The sequence below is a fragment of the Oncorhynchus kisutch genome, linkage group LG28 (genome assembly GCF_002021735.2).
Source record: "Oncorhynchus kisutch isolate 150728-3 linkage group LG28, Okis_V2, whole genome shotgun sequence".
NCBI classification, from domain to species: Eukaryota; Metazoa; Chordata; class Actinopteri; order Salmoniformes; family Salmonidae; genus Oncorhynchus; species Oncorhynchus kisutch.
Window position 1 is genome coordinate 28,826,671 of NC_034201.2, and position 20,626 is coordinate 28,847,296.

The window sequence follows — 20,626 nt, forward strand, 5'->3', positions numbered from 1 at the left end:
GGTGAGCATTTTAGGATGCGTAAGGACTGGGTTGGTCAAGTGTTCCACTCGAACTTTCATAGTAAATCAAGAGGTGCTGCTATTCTGGTTGATAAAGCTACTCCCTTTGTAGCTTATTGCTTATTGAGGTTATTGCTGATCCTAAGGGACGATACGTCATAGTAACCGGTGAACTGTTTTCTACCCCTCTTGTTTTGGCTAGTGTTTATGCTCCCAATTGGGATGACACAAGTTTAATTTCTTCCTTTCTGTCTGCTATTCCCAATTTAGATTCTCATTTGTTGATTTTAGGGGGGGATTTCAACTGTAAAATGTCCCCAGTTCTTGACAAGTCCTGACAAACAAATACAGGCCCATCTAAATGTGCCCTACTTATTCAATCCTTTCTTCAGAAATATGCTATGTTTGAGGCCTGGCGTTTCCTACATCCTACAGATAGACAGTATTCCTTTTATTCTCATGTTCATCAAACATACTCCCGGATTGATTACTTCTTTTTGGACAAAAAACTTCTGCCTAACCTTCGGCAGTGTACTTACGAGAGTATTGTTATCTCTGACCATTCACCATTAGTGCTTGAACTAGAGTTTCCCCAGCGACCTCCTATGTGTTATCAATGGCGTCTCAACCCCATTTTACTCTCAGATAATGAGTTTGTCAATTTCATTTCTTCTGAAATCTCCTTATTCCTAGAAACTAATTCAACACCAGGTATGTCCTGCTCTACCATATGGGAGTCTCTCAAAGCATACCTACGAGGCCAAATTATTTCTTATACAGCCAACCAAAACAGGACATACCTGGGGACCTGAGCGAGTCCATAGCCACACTGGATGAGAAGTATGCTACGGATCCTTCCTCTGATCTGCATAAAGAGCGCCAAACACTCCAATCTGAATTTGATGAGCTTTCTACCAGGCAAGCTGAACAGTTACTCTTGCAAGCTCGATACAAAGTCTATGAACAAGGCGACAAGGCCAGTAAACTCCTTGCGCATCTGATCCGTAAATCTGAGGCCTCTCGTTTAATCCCACAAATAAGGACCCCGTCTGGTGCCACCACAGTTATACATAAAGAGATCAATGATCAATTTAAACAATTTTACTCTGCGCTATACACCTCTGAATCCCCTCAAGACCCCTTGCTGATTGACTCCTTCTTTAATGGCTTGAATATGCCTTCAATTGATACAGACTCCCATGACTGTCTAGAAGAAGAATTTACGCTTGAGGAGATTGCAACAGCAGTGTCCGCAATGAAAAGTGGTAAATCACCGGGTCCGGACGGTTTTCCAACCAAATTTTGCAGGATGTTTTCTGGTCTGCTTTGCCCATTCTTGTCTCGACTATTTGCAGAGTGCCTCAATACTTCAAAGCTACCGCCTAGTCTTTATCAGGCTTCAATTTCATTACTACTAAAGAAAAACAAAGACCCCCTGGAATGTGGATCCTATCGCCCAATCTCGCTTTTAAACTGTGATTACAAAATCCTAGCTAAGCTTTTAGCCATCCGTATGGAATGCTTGCTGCACCAAGTAATACACTCTGACCAGACTGGCTTTGTGAGAAATAGGCATTTATTTTTCAATATTAGGCGCCTTATGAATATACTGTACTCCCCAGCGTCGGGGGACCTGGAGGTGGTGGTCTCACTTGATGCCGAAAAAGCGTTTGACCGCGTTGAGTGGGATTACCTAACAGCTGCCCTTTATAGATTTGGCTTTGGCCCCAAATTCATTGTGTGGATAAAGATTCTTTATTTTTCCCCCATGGCTTCGGTACGGACTAATAACTTGTCCTCTGACTATTTTCCCTTGCACCGCGGATCCAGACAGGGTTGCCCACTCTCCCCCTTGTTGTTTGCTTTGGCAATCGAGCCTCTCGCCATTGCACTACGCTCTAATGATGCCATTCAAGGCATAATCAGGGCGGGCTAGGAGCAGAATGTCTCGCTATATGCTGACGACCTCCTTTTGTTTATCTCCAACCCCGATACCTGATCAATCTCAGGGTACAAGCTGAATCTAGGCAAGAGTGAGCTTTTTCCGGTAAACAAGGCTGCTTTAAAGTGCTATTTTACAAGTTCTCAGTTTAGGATTGTCCGGGATCAATTCACTTACTTGGGAGTAAAAGTGACAAGGAAATATTCAAATTTGTTTCAGGAAAACTTTGTTGCTCTAGCAGACAGATTGAAACAATATTTTACTTTTTGGAATTCGCTACCCTTTTCTCTTATTGGAAGTATTAATGTCATTAAAATGAATGTGTTGCCCAAATTGTTATATTTATTTCAATGTTTACCCATTTTTATTCCAAAATCTTTTTTTATTTCACTGGATCAAACATTCATGCATTTTATTTGGGATGGCAAGGTACCACGGATTGGTATAAAACATTTACAGAAGCCTAGGTCATTGGGGGGTTTAGCTCTACCAAATTTTCAGACATACTACTGGGCTGCAAATTTCAGAGCCGTTCTGTACTGGCTGCAGACTGATCCTACTGGCCCTAGACCACTCTGGGTCCAGATGGAGTCTGAATCGTGTAAACCTGCAGCACTTTCCTCTGTGCTGTGCTCGTCTCTCCCAGTGTCCCTAGGCAAAAGGTGTGTCAACCCAATTGTAAAGCAGTCTCTTATAATTTGGAATCAGTTCCGTTTAGCCTTTAGCCTCCTAGGCTTTTCCTATCAGGCCCAATCAATCAGAACATTTTATTTCCTCCATCTTTGAATGATGGGACTTTTGGCATTTGGCACTCACTAGGCCTCTCCTCGCTAGCCCAATTATTCTTTGATGATACATTTGCCTCTTTTTCTCAGCTGCAGGAAAAGTTCAATCTCTTAGTAGAACCCCCCCAGAACCTTGAGGGTTTTAAACGTGGCTGTTTTTGTCATCCCTCCCAGGCATATCCAAGGTGGAGGAGACATATGACCACATGTTTACTGTGACCAGCCAGCTGAGGTTCATCGTCACTAAGGAGGACGACGGCATGCCCGTGGTGTGCATCGTGGACCACCCAGCCGTCAAAGACTTCCAAGCCCTGACGTACCTGGTGGTGCATTGTGAGTATAGACAAACACTTGAGAGAAATAATACTTCCAAGTGTCTTTGTCCACTAATAATGTCTTTCCTGAGGGACTCAAACCTAGAAAATAAGATTAAATGCCATCTTGTCTATTTTCACAGTAATGTGCCTCGCAAACTATATACGAATTACTTATGCAGGGCAAGGGGCTGTACATGTGAGATACACTTATTCTACTGAGTGAGGGACATCGTTTAGATTTTGTTCTTCAAATGTTTGCCCCTTTTTCCTTGAACAAAGATCCCAGAGGCCTTTGTCCATACTCAGACAACAGACCAAGGCCTTCAGCCTGCATTTGAGCTGCCTCTGCATTAGGAGCTAAAATACACCATTTTTATATTTGCCCTATGTTTAATATGCAGTAGTGGTATTATGATACAATGGGTAAGGCCCTGAAGTGCTTGACTTGGCCTTTTGGCTGAAGACCTAGGCTTCAGATCCCATTATCTATGCAAAAGGGTAAGGTTATTTTCTCCAAAACGTTGCCTTTCCTTTCAAACCTTGACATATGGCTCATTGGTAGTGTGTTGCTGTAGCATGGTTAACCCAAGCCGTGCTTGTAGTCACTCTTGGAGCTTTGTCCGTTCTGTAAAAAGCTTCCGCCCAGGAATTAAAAAAGGATGCTCCATCTGACCTTTCCAAATCTGCCTAGACATGACATTTAGTCACTCTCCCATGACAGTAGCAGATAGGGCTCGAGGTTGGTTGGGCTTCCCCTTCAATTGGTTGAGCAGAGCCTGGTTAGGCTGCCTATCCAATTGCTTTTTCACATTGCGCTGAATACATATGGAAGAGGCAGAGCGGATACGATTAGACATGTCCACAATTTCACATGGACCCCCAATATAGCAGCAATTGACCCTTCGCTAAGCCCGCCTCCTTGGTTACAACCTATTATGTATATATATTTATTTTTACCTTTATTTATCGAGGCAAGTCAGTTAAGAACAAATTCTTATTTTTAATGACGGCCTAGGAACAGTGGGTTACCTGCCTTGTTCAGGGACAGAATGGCAGATTTTTACCTCAGGTCAGGGATTCGAGCTTGCAACCTTTCAGTTACTAGTCCAATGCTCTAACCACTAGGCTACCTGCCACCCCATATACACCCTGGTTGCAGATGCTATGAATTGGACATTGAGAGGCTTTAATGCCACCGGTCAGCCATATTGGCACAGTCCTCCATCCAGTTGGAGCAGTCCTCCATAGGAATTAATGGAATTCTGCAGTATTTCAATTAAATGTTTCAAGGACAAAATTACATGTATTTAAGTATGTTTTCTTTATGTAGTGGGAACAGTATCCTTAGTATCCTTAGTACAACGTTTTTATATATTTTTGTCATTTTTGTTTGGCTCACATCATATAATTTAAATGTATGCATTAAGGCATCTGTAATAGAATAAATGTGTCATAAACTAATGCAGACATTAATAAATGCATTTCTATAGCTTCCAAAATCATTTTTATAATGGAGGATTACCACCAAGATGGCTGTGCGGTGGCTTCAATACAGCACCCCCTGTCAGTCATCCAGGGTTTATATACAGTGGGGCAAAAAACTATTTAGTCAGCCACCAATTGTGCAAGTTCTCCCACTTAAAAAGATGAGAGTGGCCTGTAATTTCCATCATAGGTACACTTCAACTATGACAGACAAAATGAGAAAAAAAATCCAGAAAATCACATTGTAGGATTTTTTATGAATTATTTGCAAATTATGGTGGAAAATAAGTATTTGGTCACCTACAAACAAGCAGGGTTTCTGGCTCTCACAGACCTGTAACTTCTTCTTTAAGAGGCTCCTCTGTCCTCCACTCGTTACCTGTATTAATGGCACCTGTTTGAACTTGTTATCAGTATAAAAGACACCTGTCCACAACCTCAAACAGTCACACTACAAACTCCACTATGGCCAAGACCAAAGAGCTGTCAAAGGACACCAGAAACAAAATTGTAGACCTTCACCAGGCTGGGAAGACTGAATCTGCAATAGGTAAGCAGCTTGGTTTGAAGAAATCAACTGTGGGAGCAATTATTAGGAAATGGAAGACATACAAGACCACTGATAATCTCCCTCGATCTGGGGCTCCACGCAAGATCTCACCCCGTGGGGTCAAAATGATCACAAGAACGGTGAGCAAAAATCCCAGAACCACACGGGGGGACCTAGTGAATGACCTGCAGAGAGCTGGGACCAAAGTAACAAAGCCTACCATCAGTAACACACTACGCCGCCAGGGACTCAAATCAAGCAGTGCCAGACGTGTCCCACTGCTTAAGCCAGTACATGTCCAGGCCCGTCTGAAGTTTGCTAGAGAGCATTTGGATGATCCAGAAGAAGATTGGGAGAATGTCATGTGGTCAGCTGAAACCAAAATATAACTTTTTGGTTAAAACTCAACTCGTCGTGTTTGGAGGACAAAGAATGCTGAGTTGCATCCAAAGAACACCATACCTACTGTGAAGCATGGGGGGTGGAAACATCATGCTTTGGGGCTGTTTTTCTGCAAAAGGACCAGGACGACTGATCCGTGTAAAGGAAAGAATGAATGGGGCCATGTATCGTGAGATTTTGAGTGAAAACCTCCTTCCATTAGCAAGGGCATTATAGATGAAACGTGGCTGGGTCTTTCAGCATGACAATGATCCCAAACACACCGCCCAGGCAACGAAGGAGTGGCTTTGTAAGAAGCATTTCAAGGTCCTGGAGTGGCCTAGCCAGTCTCCAGATCTCAACCCGATAGAAAATCTTTGGAGGGAGTTGAAAGTCTGTGTTGCCCAGCAACAGCCCCAAACCATCACTGCTCTAGAGGAGATCTGCATGGAGGAATGGGCCAAAATACCAGCAACAGTGTGTGTGAACCTCATGAAGACTTACAGAAAACATTTGACCTCTGTCATTGCCAACAAAGGGTATATAACAAAGTATTGAGAAACTTTTTTTATTGACCAAATACTTATTTTCCATCATATTTTGCAAATAAATTCATAAAAAATCCTACAATGTGATTTTCTGGATTTTTTTTCTCAAATTTTCTCTCATTCTGTCATAGTTGAAGTGTACCTATGATGAAAATTACAGGCCTCTCTCATCTTTTTAAGTGGGAGAACTTGCACAATTGGTGGCTGACTAAATACTTTTTTGCCCCACTGTATATACACTGTTCAAAAAAATAAAGGGAACACTAAAATAACACATCCTAGATCTGAATGAATGAATTATTCTTATTAAATACTTTTTTCTTTAGTTGAATGTGCTGACAACAAAATCACACAGAAATGATCAATGGAAATCAAATGTATCAACCCATGGCGGTCTGGATTTGGAGTCACACTCAAAATTAAAGTGGAAAACCACACTACAGGCTGATCCAACTTTGATGTAATGTCCTTAAAACAAGTCAAAATGAGGCTCAGTAGTGTGTGTGGCCTACACGTGCCTGTATGACCTCCCTACAATGCCTGGGCATGCTCCTGATGAGGTGGCGGATGGTCCCCTGAGGGATATCCTCCCAGACCTGGACTGAAGCATCCGCCAACTCCTGGACAGTCTGTGGTGCAACGTGGCGTTGGTGGATGGAGCAAGACATGATGTCCCAGAAGTACTCAATTGGATTCAGGTCTGGAGAACGGGCGGGCCAGTCCATAGCATCAATGCCTTCCTCTTGCAGGAACTGCTGACACACTCCAGCCACATGAGGTCTAGCATTGTCTTGCATTAGGAGGAACCCAGGGCCAACCGCACCAGCATATGGTCTCACAAGGGGTCTGAGGATCTCATCTCGGTACCTAATGGCAGTCAGGCTACCTCTGGCGAGCACATGGAGGGCTGTGCGGCCCCCCAAAGAAATGCCACCCCACACCATGACTGACCCACCACCAAACCGGTCATGCTGGAGGATGTTGCAGGCAGCAGAACGTTCTCCACAGCGTCTCCAGACTCTGTCACGTCTGTCACATGTGCTCAGTGTGAACCTGCTTTCATCTGTGAAGAACACAGGGCGCCAGTGGCGAATTTGCCAATCTTGGTGATCTCTGGCAAATGCCAAACGTCCTGCACGGTGTTGGGCTGTAAGCACAACCCCCACCTGTGGACGTCGGGCCCTCATACCACCCTCATGGAGTCTGTTTCTGACCGTTTGAGCAGACACATGCACATTTGTGGCCTGCTGGAGGTCATTTTGCAGGGCTCTGACAGTGCTCCTCCTGCTCCTCCTTGCACAAATGCGGAGGTAGCGGTCCTGCTGCTGGGTTGTTGCCCTCCTACGGCCTCCTCCACGTCTCCTGATGTACTGGCCTGTCTCCTGGTAGCGTCTCCATGCTCTGGACACTACGCTGACAGACACAGCAATCCTTCTTGCCACAGCTCACATTGATGTGCCAACCTGGATGAGCTGCACTACCTGAGCCACTTGTGTGGGTTGTAGACTCCGCCTCATGCTACCACTAGAGTGAAAGCACCGCCAGCATTCAAAGTGACCAAAACATCAGCCAGGAAGCATAGGAACTGAGAAGTGGTCTGTGGTCACCACCTGCAGAACCACTCCTTTATTGTTGGTGTCTTGCTAATTGTCTATAATTTCCACCTGTTGTCTATTCCATTTGCACAACAGCATGTGAAATGTATTGTCAATCAGTGTTGCTTCCTAAGTGGACAGTTTGATTTCACAGAAGTGTGATTGACTTGGAGTTACATTGTGTTGTTTAAGTGTTCCCTTTATTTTTTTGAGCAGTGTATCATTGGTTGCAACCTCTGACAACATTTTCCCAGGAAGCTCAATTCCTCCTTCTAACCACTGGTGAAATTCCGTGTTTTTAATACACATTCAAATTAACTCAGGATAGTCTTGGGGTATGTGGTGGACTGTCATTACAATGAATTACTTCACGGGAACCTGGTAAAATGAAGGTTGTAGTGAGGCTAGTTATACTGGATGGCTCTAAATGCACTGTCAGCATTCAGCTTAAGTTAATAACCACTTTTGGAGCTAACTAGGTTTCAAATCATATACTGATGTCGACAGCAGATGAGAGTTGTATTCATAGCTAACTTAGCTAGCTAACAAACATTACGAAAAATAAACAAGTTATGTCAATGTATGCGGCCCCGGGGAAATCTAATTAGCAACTCTAGTTTAAGATAGAGATATACTTTTTTTGTTGCATTGGCTCAACCGGCCGCATCCTCTAATGGATAAAGTCAAGGGGTCTGAATACTTTCCAAGTGCACTCTATCTCTCAGATATAGGACCGAAACTTCCTTTACATTCTTTTGTGGGTGAACTACATGTATCTGTTTAACCAAATTCAAGGTTTCATCAATTAAGTTTGGAATATTGTTTTATACGTTACAGGGTCCTAAAATTCTAAATCAAATAGCTAAATGATCCTTGGTATGACCTTCTTAAAACAATTCCATACGTTAGCTTATGGGGCTTAGCGAAGGGTCAATTGGATTTGACATTTTAGCAAATACTAAAAAATAATGTGATAATGAACTATCAATCTTGAAATTCTTCTCCAAGGTGAGCCAGCCAACAGACCAAATTATAACCGTTCTCATTCCATGGTCTGCCTCACATGCTCTCATCAGACACATCGCTTCTCCATGCCTCGCCATGCTGCCGGGGCAGGCAAAAGCAATCGATGTTAAAATCATTGAGTGCACAGGCTGTCCTAATAGACTTCATTCTGCCATAGGAAAAAAAGAAAAAACATGTCCAGGGATATTAAATAAGCTCAGTAATAATATAGATGGCTGGCTGGGCAAGGCAAAGACATTTTCCCTACTGCGCTATTGCTTCTTCCCCCCTTGGGCAGATGGAGGGCCGAGGCTTAAGAGCTGCTGGAGGACACCAATAATAAAGCTAAGCAAATCATTCTGTTAGCATAATGATAATGGCCGTCTCCCTCGTACGATACAGCTGCTCTTAATTTCCCCAAGTGGCAATATCAGGAAGTCACCGGAATGTTTAGTGTTTGTGTCTAAGGAGTCTAAGACAGTACGACTCTGAGACAGACGATGGTACTGTAGCATTCAAAACACTAAACCTCTACTTTCATGATAGCATTATCAAGATGACAATGACAGGAGATACTACACTGCAGTGGGAGGAATATAAGGGATGTACTGTAGTGTCTTTTGTCAGTACCGACCCTCTGCACTCCATGTAACGGTTTAATTTGAATCCACCAACCACAAGTTCTGGGCAAAGTGGTTACAATAACCTTTGGAATAGTGCAGTTGAGAAACTAACACAGCCCAACCCCGAAACAAAGTTCTCACTCGTAAAAATGGTACATGCCCGCCCAACCAACGTGGCGCCACGCCCAGCCCTGTCCATCACTCAGACAGAGCAACACAGCTTCTGCCAGGTCTGTAATTTGGACGGATGGACGGCCTACAGATTGCTGTGTGTTGACCGGAAAGGTCGTACAGCAGAGCGGCTGGGGTGAGCTACGCTGTTGACATATTTAGTGATCTTCAAAGTTTAGGTTGAGAATGAAAGGGGACAGGGCATTTACCATTAGGGGCTCCTAGACTTTGCAGTGGTCTGCCAGAGGAGATCAGGCTAGCGGATTCAGTGCCTTTTTTTATATCCCTGCTAAAGACACACACTACCGTTCAAAAGCTTGGGGTCACTTAGAAATGTCCTTGTTTTTGAAAGAAAAGCAAGTTTTTTTGTCCTTTAAAATAACATCAAATTGATCAGAAATACAGTGTAGACATTCTTAGTGTTGTAAATGGCAGATTTTTTAATGGAATATCTAGAGTTGAAGTCGTAAGTTTATATACACTTAGGTTGGAGTCATTAAAACTTGTTTTTCAACCACTCAACAAATTTCTTGTTAACAAACTATAGTTTTGGGAAGTCGGTTAGTAATTTTTCCAACAATTGTTTACAGACAGATTATTTCACTTATAACTCACTGTATCACAATTCCAGTGGGTCAGAAGTTTACATACGCTAAGATGACTGTGTCTTTGAACAGCTTGGAAAATTCCAGAAAATTACGTCATGGCTATAGAATCTTCTGACATTTTAGTCAATTGGAGGTGTACCTGTGGATGTATTTCAAGGCCTACCTTCAAACTCAGTGCCTCTTTGCTTGTCATCATGGTCAAATCAAAAGAGACCAGCCAAGACCTAAGAAAAAAAATTGTAGACCTCCACAAGTCTGGTTTATCCTTGGGAGCAATTACCAAATGCCTGAAGGTACCACATTCATCTGTACAAACAATAGTACGCAAGTATAAACACCATGGGACCACACAGCCATCATATCGCTCAGGAAGGAGACTCCTAGAGATGAGCATTTTCTTTGGTACGAAAAGTGCAAATCAATTCTAGAACAACAGCAAAGGACCTTGTGATGATGCTGGAGGAAACCGGTACAGAATTATCTATATCCACAGTAAAACGAGTCCTATATCGACATAACCTGAAAAGCCGCTCAGCAAGGAAGAAGCCACTGCTCCAAAATCACCATAAAAAAGCCAGACTCTGGTTTGCAACTGCACATGGGGACAAAGATCGTGCTTTTTGGAGAAATGTCCTCTGTTCTGATGAAACAAAAATAGAACTGTTTGGCCATAATGACCATCGTTATGTTTGGAAGAAAAAGGGGGATGCTTGCAAGCCGAAGAACACCATCCCAACCGTGAAGCATGGGGGTGGCAGCATCATGTTGTGGGGGTGCTTTGCTGCAGGGGGGACTGGTGCACTTCACAAAATAGGTGGCATCATGAGAGAGGAAATGTATGTCAAAATATTGTAGCGACATCTCAAGACATCAGTCAGGAAGTTAAAGCTTGATCGCAAATGGGTCTTCCAAATTAACAATGACCCCAAGTATATTTCCAAAGTTGTGGCAAAATGGCTTAAGGACAACAAAGTAAAGGAATTGGAGTGGCCATCACAAAGCCCTGACCTCAATCCTATAGAAATAAATTGGTAATCCTAACTGACCTAAGTAAGACAGGGAATTTTTACTATGATTAAATGTCAAGAAATGTGAAAAACTGAGTTTAAATGTATTTGGCCAATACGACTTCAACTGTACATAGGCGTACAGAGGCCCATTATCAGCAGCCATCACTCCTGTGTTAGCTAATCCATTATTTTAAAAGGCTAATTGATCATTAGAAAACCCTTTTGCAATTATGTTAGCACAGCTAAAAATCTTTGTGCTGATTAAAGAAGCAATAAAACTGATCTTCTTTAGACAAGTTGAGTATCTGGAGCATCAGCATTTGTGGTTTCGATTACATGCTCAAAATGGCCAGAAACAAAGACTTTCTTCTGAAACTCATCAGTCTATTCTTGTTCTGAGAAATTAAGGCTATTCCATGCAAGAAATTTCCAAGAATCTGAAGATCCCGTACAATGCTGTGTACTACTCTCTTCACAGAACAGCGCAAACTGTCTCTCTCCAGAATTGAAAGGAGTGGGAGGCCCCGGTGCACAACTGAGAAAGAGGACAAGTACTTTAGAGTGTCTAGTTTGAGAAACAGACTCGTCGCAAGTCCTCAACTGGCAGCTTCAGTAAATAGTACCCACAAAACACCAGTCTCAATGTCAACCGTGATGAGGCGAGTCCTGGATGCTGGCCTTCCAGGCAGAGTTGCAAAGATCAAGCCATATCTCAGACTGGCCAGTATAAAGAAAATATTAAGATGGGCACAAGAACACAGACACTGGACAGAGGAACTCTGCCTAGAAGGCCAGTATCCCGATGCCTCCCGAATCTCTGTTTTAGTATTGGTTAGACTAGAATCATGGTGTAGAAATGTTATGCTCTTAGTGTAATTGGATCCTGTTCTCCCGTGTGCCCGTGCACAACACGGGGATTCGTCAGCTAAATAGCCCACTCCTACTCCCAACCGTCACATTGTACAGCGCCATATTTATGTTCCATAAAGTGTTACATTTCTAAATCAAAACAGAGGTACAGTATTTTTTCATCAACATCTTTATGCTTTCGTTAATAAAATAACTTGAAAAAAGACATTCAAAATGCAGATAGTTATTTAAACTACATTTTAGTTGCACTTCCACCTTGCTCCACAACCATGGGTAAAAACTTGCTGAGATGATCAATGTATTTGTTCCATTGTAGTATTGTCTATTTCTCTAATGCCAAAATGTTTTATAGCTTCAAAAGTTTGGACATACCTACTCATTCCAGGGTTTTTCTTAATTTTTTACTATTTTCTACATTGTAGAATAATAGTGAATACATCACAACTATGAAATATCACATACGGAATCAGTTAAGAACAAATTCTTATTTACAAGAACAGCCTACTCCCTCCTCCCCGTCGGGGAATTGATCCCCGGTCTCCCTCGTGCCTGCACGGCACGGGGATTATTTAGCTTATTAGCCCAAGACTGTAGCTTACTCTCGACCGTCACGTTGTACAGCTCCATATTTTCCGTTCCATCCTAATGGAAACCCAGAGGGTTTTTTCTTTTTTCTTGGAATAGAAACACAATAATATTAATCAAATAAATTAAGCAACATTTCTTAAAATCAGTCCCATATACTATGTTTTCACCAAAAAAAAAATCTATTCTCTAGTACAGCCACTATTGAAAGCTATCAAATGCTTCACAAAGATGCCCTCTGGTGGTCAAACTAGCACCAACTAGCATTAATGGTACCAGTGGTTGGCGCTAAATAACGTGCCAAAGAATTCTGTGGCACCACGCAAGCTGTGCTGCAGTATGCTGCAACTTTTAAAGGACGAACCACTGTATGTGGCAGCACTGCAAGCTCCATCACAGGGAGAATATTCGATTTGGAAAAGCTATTCGGCCTAAATACGAAGGCAAGATGCATATTTCTCCAAGGGATCCTAAAGGACATGTTTTACAATGTGGTGCCTCTTAGTGCATTTTGCAAGGTCGTAGTTTATCATGTTATATTCTGTCTTGTACTGCTTTTTTTACCATGCCTCAACTAGCTAACTCTGCTACTTCAACTTACACTGCTGCTGCTGTTGATAAAAGCAAATGGTGGTGGTGATGATTATGATGATGACGGTGATGATCCTGGTGGTCATATTAACACAACATCCAGCAGTAGTGCAGTAGCCATACTGTGTGTTTATTTTCATGGTCCACGCCAGCTGTTGTTGCCAGGGAACTGTTCATAAAGGAAGGTAATGGTGTGCTTTCTTTGACATTCTCTCTCTCTTGCTTCTTTCTCTCTCACTCTCGTACCTTCACTCTCTCTCAAATTAAATTGCTCCCTTTTTCTCTCTCTCTCTTGTCCCCTCTCTCTTTCTCTTGCCCTTTCTCTTCCCTTTCTCTGTCTCTCTTTCTTACCTTTCTCTCTTTCTTTCCCCTCTCTGCATCTCTCTGTCTCTCTCTCTCTCTCTCTTTCCCCGTCTGTCTGTCTCTTTCTTCTCTCCCTTTCTTCTCCCCTTGCTCTCATTAGCACTGCACATAATACAGAGGCTGATCTTTCTTCTGAACACCAAAGGGAGCTAAGGGGGGCCTTATTAGTGTTTACTTACTGTAAGGTAACATTCAAAGGTGGCCCGGGCTGATGTACCCACTTTTATAATCCTGTTTCTGTCTTAACTGTTGTTGAGAAGGACCTTTTACATAAAGCGTCCAGAGCGTCTTTGACGTCCAGACAGTCTAGATAGCGGGGCATATTTTTTTCTTATTTGATCTTGGTTCCCTTCCCGGATACTACAAGGACAGCAGACGGTGTTGGAAGTTCATACACATTACAAGGACTGTCGTTAGTCTTGAAGGGACATATTTTATTTTGACTAATTGCACCCTGCAAAGGAACACCTCTAGATAACCAATCGATATCGATATAACAACTATTCCTCTATAAACGACAATTAAAAAGAAACATAGGTTTGATCTGGGGCACTCCTTCACACACTCCAACAACCTTAAAGCCAGAATCTCTGAAATTATTTTATTTTTGGTTAAGCTGTCTTTTACAAGTTTGCAGCAGAATTGCAGTATATAGACAAAAAAGAAACAAGAAAAAAAGGTGATAACAGTTTGTTAGCTGAAGAAAAAATAAATGGAGAGCAGCTAAGTCTTGCTTCAGAGAGTGCCTGCTCCTGGTAATTGCATATATTCTGCTGGCAGCTGAGTTGGATGGTAGGGACAGGGTTGATGATGGTAATGGAGCTGGAGTTGTCCTCTCTTCAGACGTTGTTCTTGTCAATCCTCAGGTCTCTCTTTAGCCACTGGGTGACTCCACTATGCTTTCTCTGCTGCCGGCACACCACACACCAGTCCAGAGTATAATGTCTTCCTCACCTTGAGGGAGCCTCCTGCCATCACCACACTGCAGTTCACTCACAGCCACTTGTGGGTGAAGAAGGCAGGATGCATCTTTTGAAAGCTAACAGTCAGCTAAGATAGCTAGCCAAGCAATCATTAAGGTTCTGTACAATAATGACACCCAAACCATACTGAAACCCCCCCACCCCCATGTCATAAGCCTGTTTCATTTCACACAAATGTTGTAAACAGCGTAAGCAGCTACTGTATGGATAACACATGGATCAAGCCATCCCTTTAGAGCCTGGCAACTAACAGCCATTCTTCACTACCTGCTATCTATCACTGGGTGGTGGTGGTGGTGGTGGTGGTGGTGGTGGTGGTGGTGGAAGAGAGTAGAACCTCATGTTAATGGATGAGCCAAAGATTGTTACTGATGGACCAGAAAGGTCAATGGTGTTGATGTTGCCTGCCACCGGCCCCATGGACTGTTGACAAACTGCACCTCAAAGAAGAGAGAGGAAAGGCTTGGAGCACAGTGGACAGTGTGCTGCTGTGAAGATAGGTTACAGTAGGAGAATGTGGACCAGCAGAGGCTGCTGGAGGGAGAAATCAGAGGATGGGCTCATTGAAATGGTTGGAAGGAGCCTGTCCTGTCCTCCACTAGGAGGCTACGTATTGAGGCCCAAACTCTGAAAGAGTATATATATATATATATCTCACAAAGATTTACCAAACTACAATACAAACGTCCCAGAGTTTGAAGAGTTGAGAGAGTTTGGCCAACTTCAGAGCTGGATGTCATGTTTCTACCTCTAAGCATTCCACTGGATTCCACATTTTAAGCTGGTTCTTAAAAATTCTGCCAATATTGCCCACCAGGCACAAACATGACTGAGGTGGAATTATGGGTTTAAGGTTGGCAGTAGAAAAGAGAAAACCTCTGTGGATCTATAGCAGCATCTACATTGGGGACTACAGCAGTCGTGTCTAGTTTTCGCAAATGTCATATTCAATTTATACAAACCATGCACCATTTGAGCACTACTATTAAACTAAGTTCCCAGTATTAAATGTTAAATTCTGCTCTAAGGCAGTGTTCCGAGGAACATGAATGATTTTATGAAGTGCTGTATTGGCATCGTTATTTTCTAATATTTTTGGAACTCTTTTGAGAGTATCTCTGGTCATACATATTGTTTTGTGTTTTCTATCATGCTGCTTGACCCTGGAAAACAAGTATTTGGTCTTTCACTTCAAACTTAAAAAATGAAGTTTAATGTGAATGACCACAGTGACAGTTGGTAGGGAGAGACCTTCCAGTTAATCCAGTGTTCCTTTAAGAAAGTACCTAAAGAACAGGTCTGACTACATTTCCTCTCCCAAATCTGATCCATACCAGCAGCAGCAGCCTGGTTTTCCCAAGTGGTCCCCCATACACGTATCAATCAGGTTTAGTCCTTGGGAAACAGCAGGATGGTATCTCACCCATTATTACTATAAAATAAAACCAAAGCATTCCCTACACTAGCATCCAGGTAAACCGTCTAGAATATGATAGATTGTGCTCTTCCAATGGTCTCTAGTTAAGTGTTGTGAAAGGATACAAACAACTGTCAATTATACACAACCACCCTCAATTTTGTACAGGGATTTGAAGTCCGATTTTGTCCTCAGACAAGTCCTCCGGAACACTTGTTTTGTGAACTTCCCAATCACACGTCTGTACATTTCACATCACGTAGCCTGAATCAACTTGGATTGAAGAAACATTAAGCAGACTGAAGCCTAGCTACTTTATAAACTTGTAACATAACTAATGACTTGCATGTCATATTGACGCACTCCCTCCCTCCCTCCCTCTCCACAGATAAACCGGAGGTGAAGATCATAGTGGAGTTTCCTGATGGACTGCCAAGGGAGGGACAGAACATGGAGCTGTCATGCCAGGCCAAAGGCAAACCCCAGTAAGACACACCACACACACACACACACACAGACACACACACAAACACCACACAACCCACACATGTAACTTTAAATTGTGATTTTGCCAAATGGTGGGAATGCAGCGAACAGAGCTCACACACAAGTGTACATCAGTAACAGTGAATTAATCAAATCTCTTGGGAACCCCCCCCCCCCCAAAAAATAGCATATTACAACCTATTTGTTGTGATAATTGTATTGCTCTATAACCTGTTTGTTCTAATGCCTTGCGACCGTGGTATATAGGCCTAAAGGCCGAGACAATAAGAAGACACAGTGGCAGAATAAATTCAAGCACACCTTTGTTTCATCACAAAACAGGAGAACAACTCTGTCCGGTGAAGTCCACAAAGTATATTGCATGTAACAAACAGTTACATGACCTACAGCCTGGTCAAGCAAGTTAATGTTTCTGACATTTTCTGACCACTAAACAACTATTGATTTAGAACCACAGAGTTACCGCAAGTCGCAAAGAAAACAGGAGCTGCCTCCACTATTCCTGCACCATTTCAACTTCAACATGTCAACATAATCTAATAACCTAGTCTTAGTCTAATACAGTGACAACAAAAACAAAAACAATTTAGTCCAGTCAACGTATGCTAAATATGATGTGGCTGTCCATGGTTCTGACTTCTGTGTGTGTTCGTTCGTGCGTGCGCGTTCCTGCAATGACCGTTTGGGACACAAACGGTCATTACATGACGCCGTCAGCCGTGCGATACCCGCGAAGACCTTACATCATTACCCAGCCTCCTGTCCCGAGGCTCATTAATTGTGAACACTACGTGTCAGATGTATACACACACACACCACACAGGCCCCTCCCTCTCCCATTCAAGTTTTGCACTCAGCAGGGAGAGACAAGGCGGATCTCACCCGTATTAATTTAATAAAGATGAAAATACAATCAATACAGTGGACCAGAGAATTGGAAGTCATTTTCATTAGAGCTTGTGAGAGTTCCCTGAACTCATTACTAAGCTGAGATAGTGACAGGCTCTGGCCATGTGTCCATTTGTATTCTATCTACTTTCCTCTCTTCCCCCACTGCCTCCCTCCCTCTCTCTCTCTCCAGTCCCCTCTCTCTATCTCTCATGTGTCACCCCACCCCCCCAGTAAATCTCTTTTTCTAGGTCATTACTCCATTTTTAGGCCCGCACTGTGTGTGTATATTTAACCTCTGATTCCGGTTCCCTAAGATTCTTGCCCCGACGAGGGATTCCAATTTGCTCTCTCGAGCCGCCTGCCGCCACAGCCATCAAATGTTTTTTCACCCCGCCACAAAGGCGAGAGTTCAACTGTTACTGAGCTCAAACTGCTCTTTTGTTTCAAGGCTTAGCCCTTTCTTCCTCCCTTTTTTCTCTCCCTCCCTCCCTTGCTCTCTCCAAACCAAGTGTTTTCAAATGGAAGGAAACAAGCTTAACAGCAACACAAAAGCAGAACAACGAGAGAGTCCTCGGCACCCACTCAAGGGACATAACGGCGTGTTAGCTAGCTAGCAGCCACCCATTGAAAGTTGCGAGAGCAAAACAGTTAAGAGGTGCTTTGCTTTTCCCCCCTCGGTACATAGCTCATCATCAAAGAAATGGGATCCAGATCCAGCACTTCCTGTAAGCTTCCTGCCAAGGTGGTGAGGGAGCAAAGATGGCTGGGTAATGTAGTTAGGCCAGTAGGCCACTAGGTCAGGAACATAAAAGGCTCCCCACCTAAATAGCACACACATATACACAAACAAATAGTTTGGCAATCAAAGGTGAAAGAATCTCATTGGGAGTGTTGATGTTTACCCTATCGGATGCGCCCTATCGGATGCGCCCTATCGAATGCGCCCTATCGGAGCCTTAAAAGGGGCAACAAACAAGTACTGTATATATACACAGAGTATCACAAAAGTGAGTACCCCCCCTCACATTTTTGTAAATATTTGCGTATATCTTTTCATGTGACAACACTGAAGAAATTACACTTGCTACAATATAAAGTAGTGCGTGTATAGCTTGTATAACAGTGTAGATTTGCTGTCCCCTCAAAATAACTCAACACACAGCCATTAATGTCTAAACCGCTGGCAACAAAAGTGAGTACTACAAGGTCTCAGGTGTGAATGGGGAGCAGGTGTCTTAAATTTGGTGTCATCGCTCTCACACTCCCTCATACTGACTGGTCACTGGAAGTTCAACATGGCACCTCATGGCAACAAACTCTCTGAGGATCTGAAAAAAAGTATTGTTACTCTACATAAAGATGGCTGGGCTATAAGAAGATTGCCAAGACCCTGAAACTGAGCTGCAGCACGGTGGCCAAGACCATACAGCGGTTTAACTGGACAGGTCACACTCAGAACAGGCCTCGCCATGGTCGACCAAAGAAGTTGAGTGCACGTGCTCAGCGTCATATCCCAAGGTTGTCTTTGGGAAATAGACATATGAGTGCTGCCAACATTGCTGCAGAGGTTGAAGGGGTGGGGGGTCAGCCTGTCAGTGCTCAGACCATACGCCGTACACTGCATCAAATTGGTCTGCATGGCTGTTCTCCCAGAAGGAAGCCTCTTCTAAAGATGATGCACAAGAAAGCCCACAAACAGTTTGCTGAAGACAAGCAGACTAAGGACATGGATTACTGGAACCATGTCCTGTGGTCTGATGAGACCAAGATAAACGTATTTGTTTCAGATGGTGTCAAGCGTGTGTGGCGGCAACCAGGGAAGGAGTACAAAGACAAGTGTGTCTTGCCTACAGTCAAGCATGGTGGTGAGAGTATCATGGTCTGGGGCTGCATGAGTGCTGCCGGCACTGGGGAGCTACAGTTCATTGAGGGAACCATGCATGCCAACATGTACTGTGACATACTGAAGCAGAGCATGATCCCCTCCCTTCGGAGACTGGGCCGCAGGGCAGTATTCCAACATGATAACGACCCCAAACACACCTCCAAGACGACCACTGCCTTGCTAAAGAAGCTTAGGGTAAAGGTGATGGACTGGCCAAGCCTGTCTCCAGACCTAAACACTATTGAGCATCTGTGGGGCATCCTCAAACGGAAGGTGGAGTGCAAGGTCTCTAACATCCACCAGCTCCGTGATGTCGTCATGGAGAAGTGGAAGAGGACTCCAGTGGCAAACTGTGAAACTCTTGTGAACTCCATGGTTAAGGCAGTGCTGGAAAATGATGGTGGCCACACAAAATATTGACACTGGGCCCAATTTTGACATTTTCACTTAGGGGTGTACTCACTTTTGTTGCCAGCGGTTTAGACATTAATGGCTGTGTGTTGAGTTATTTGAGGGGACAGCAAATTTACACTGTAATACAAGCTGTACACTCACTACTTTACATTACATATATATATATATATATACAGTGGGGCAAAAAAGTATTTAGTCAGCCACCAATTGTGCAAGTTTTCCCACTTAAAAAGATGAGAGGCCTGTAATTTTCATCATAGGTATACTTCAACTATGACAGACAAAATGTCAAATTTATTTGCAAATTATGGTGGAAAATAAGTATTTGGTCACCTACAAACAAGCAAGATTTCTGGCTCTCACAGACCTGTAACTTCTTCTTTAAGAGGCTCCTCTGTCCTCCACTCGTTACCTGTATTAATGGCACCTGTTTGAACTTGTTATCAGTATAAAAGACACCTGTCCACAACCTCAAACAGTCACACTCCAAACTCCACTATGGCCAAGACCAAAGAGCTGTCAAAGGACACCAGACACAAAATTGTAGACCTACACCAGGCTGGGAAGACTGAATCTGCAATAGGTAAGCAGCTTGGTTTGAAGAAATCAACTGTGGGAGCAATTATTAGGAAATGGAAGACATACAAGACCACTGATAATCTCCCTCGATCTGGGGCTCCACGCAAGATCTCACCCCGTGGGGTCAAAATGATCACAAGAACGGTGAGCAAAAATCCCAGAACCACTCGGGGGGACCTAGTGAATGACCTGCAGAGAGCTGGGACCAAAGTAACAAAGCCTACCATCAGCAAGGGCATTATAGATGAAACGTGGCTGGGTCTTTCAGCATGACAATGATCCCAAACACACCGCCCGGGCAACGAAGGAGTGGCTTCGTAAGAAGCATTTCAAGGTCCTGGAGTGGCCTAGCCAGTCTCCAGATCTCAACCCCATAGAAAATCTTTGGAGGGAGTTGAAAGTCTGTGTTGCCCAGCAACAGCCCAAAAACATCACTGCTCTAGAGGAGATCTGCATGGAGGAATGGGCCAAAATACCAGCAACAGTGTGTGAAAACCTTGTGAAGACTTACAGAAAACATT

At 43.3% G+C, this 20,626-nt stretch overlaps 1 protein-coding gene across 4 annotated transcripts in view; it reads left to right on the plus strand.

The window, feature by feature from the left end:
- The window catches only part of LOC109873029 (cell adhesion molecule 1), a 517,469-nt gene that overhangs the window by 413,510 nt on the left and 83,333 nt on the right, over positions 1-20,626 (plus strand). For all 4 annotated transcript variants that reach the window (XM_031807919.1, XM_020464521.2, XM_031807918.1 and 1 more), the window contains 2 exons: positions 2,902-3,060; positions 16,218-16,314. In XM_031807919.1, the coding sequence (XP_031663779.1) occupies positions 2,902-3,060; positions 16,218-16,314 (256 nt within the window). The remainder of the gene's footprint in view (positions 1-2,901; positions 3,061-16,217; positions 16,315-20,626) is intronic.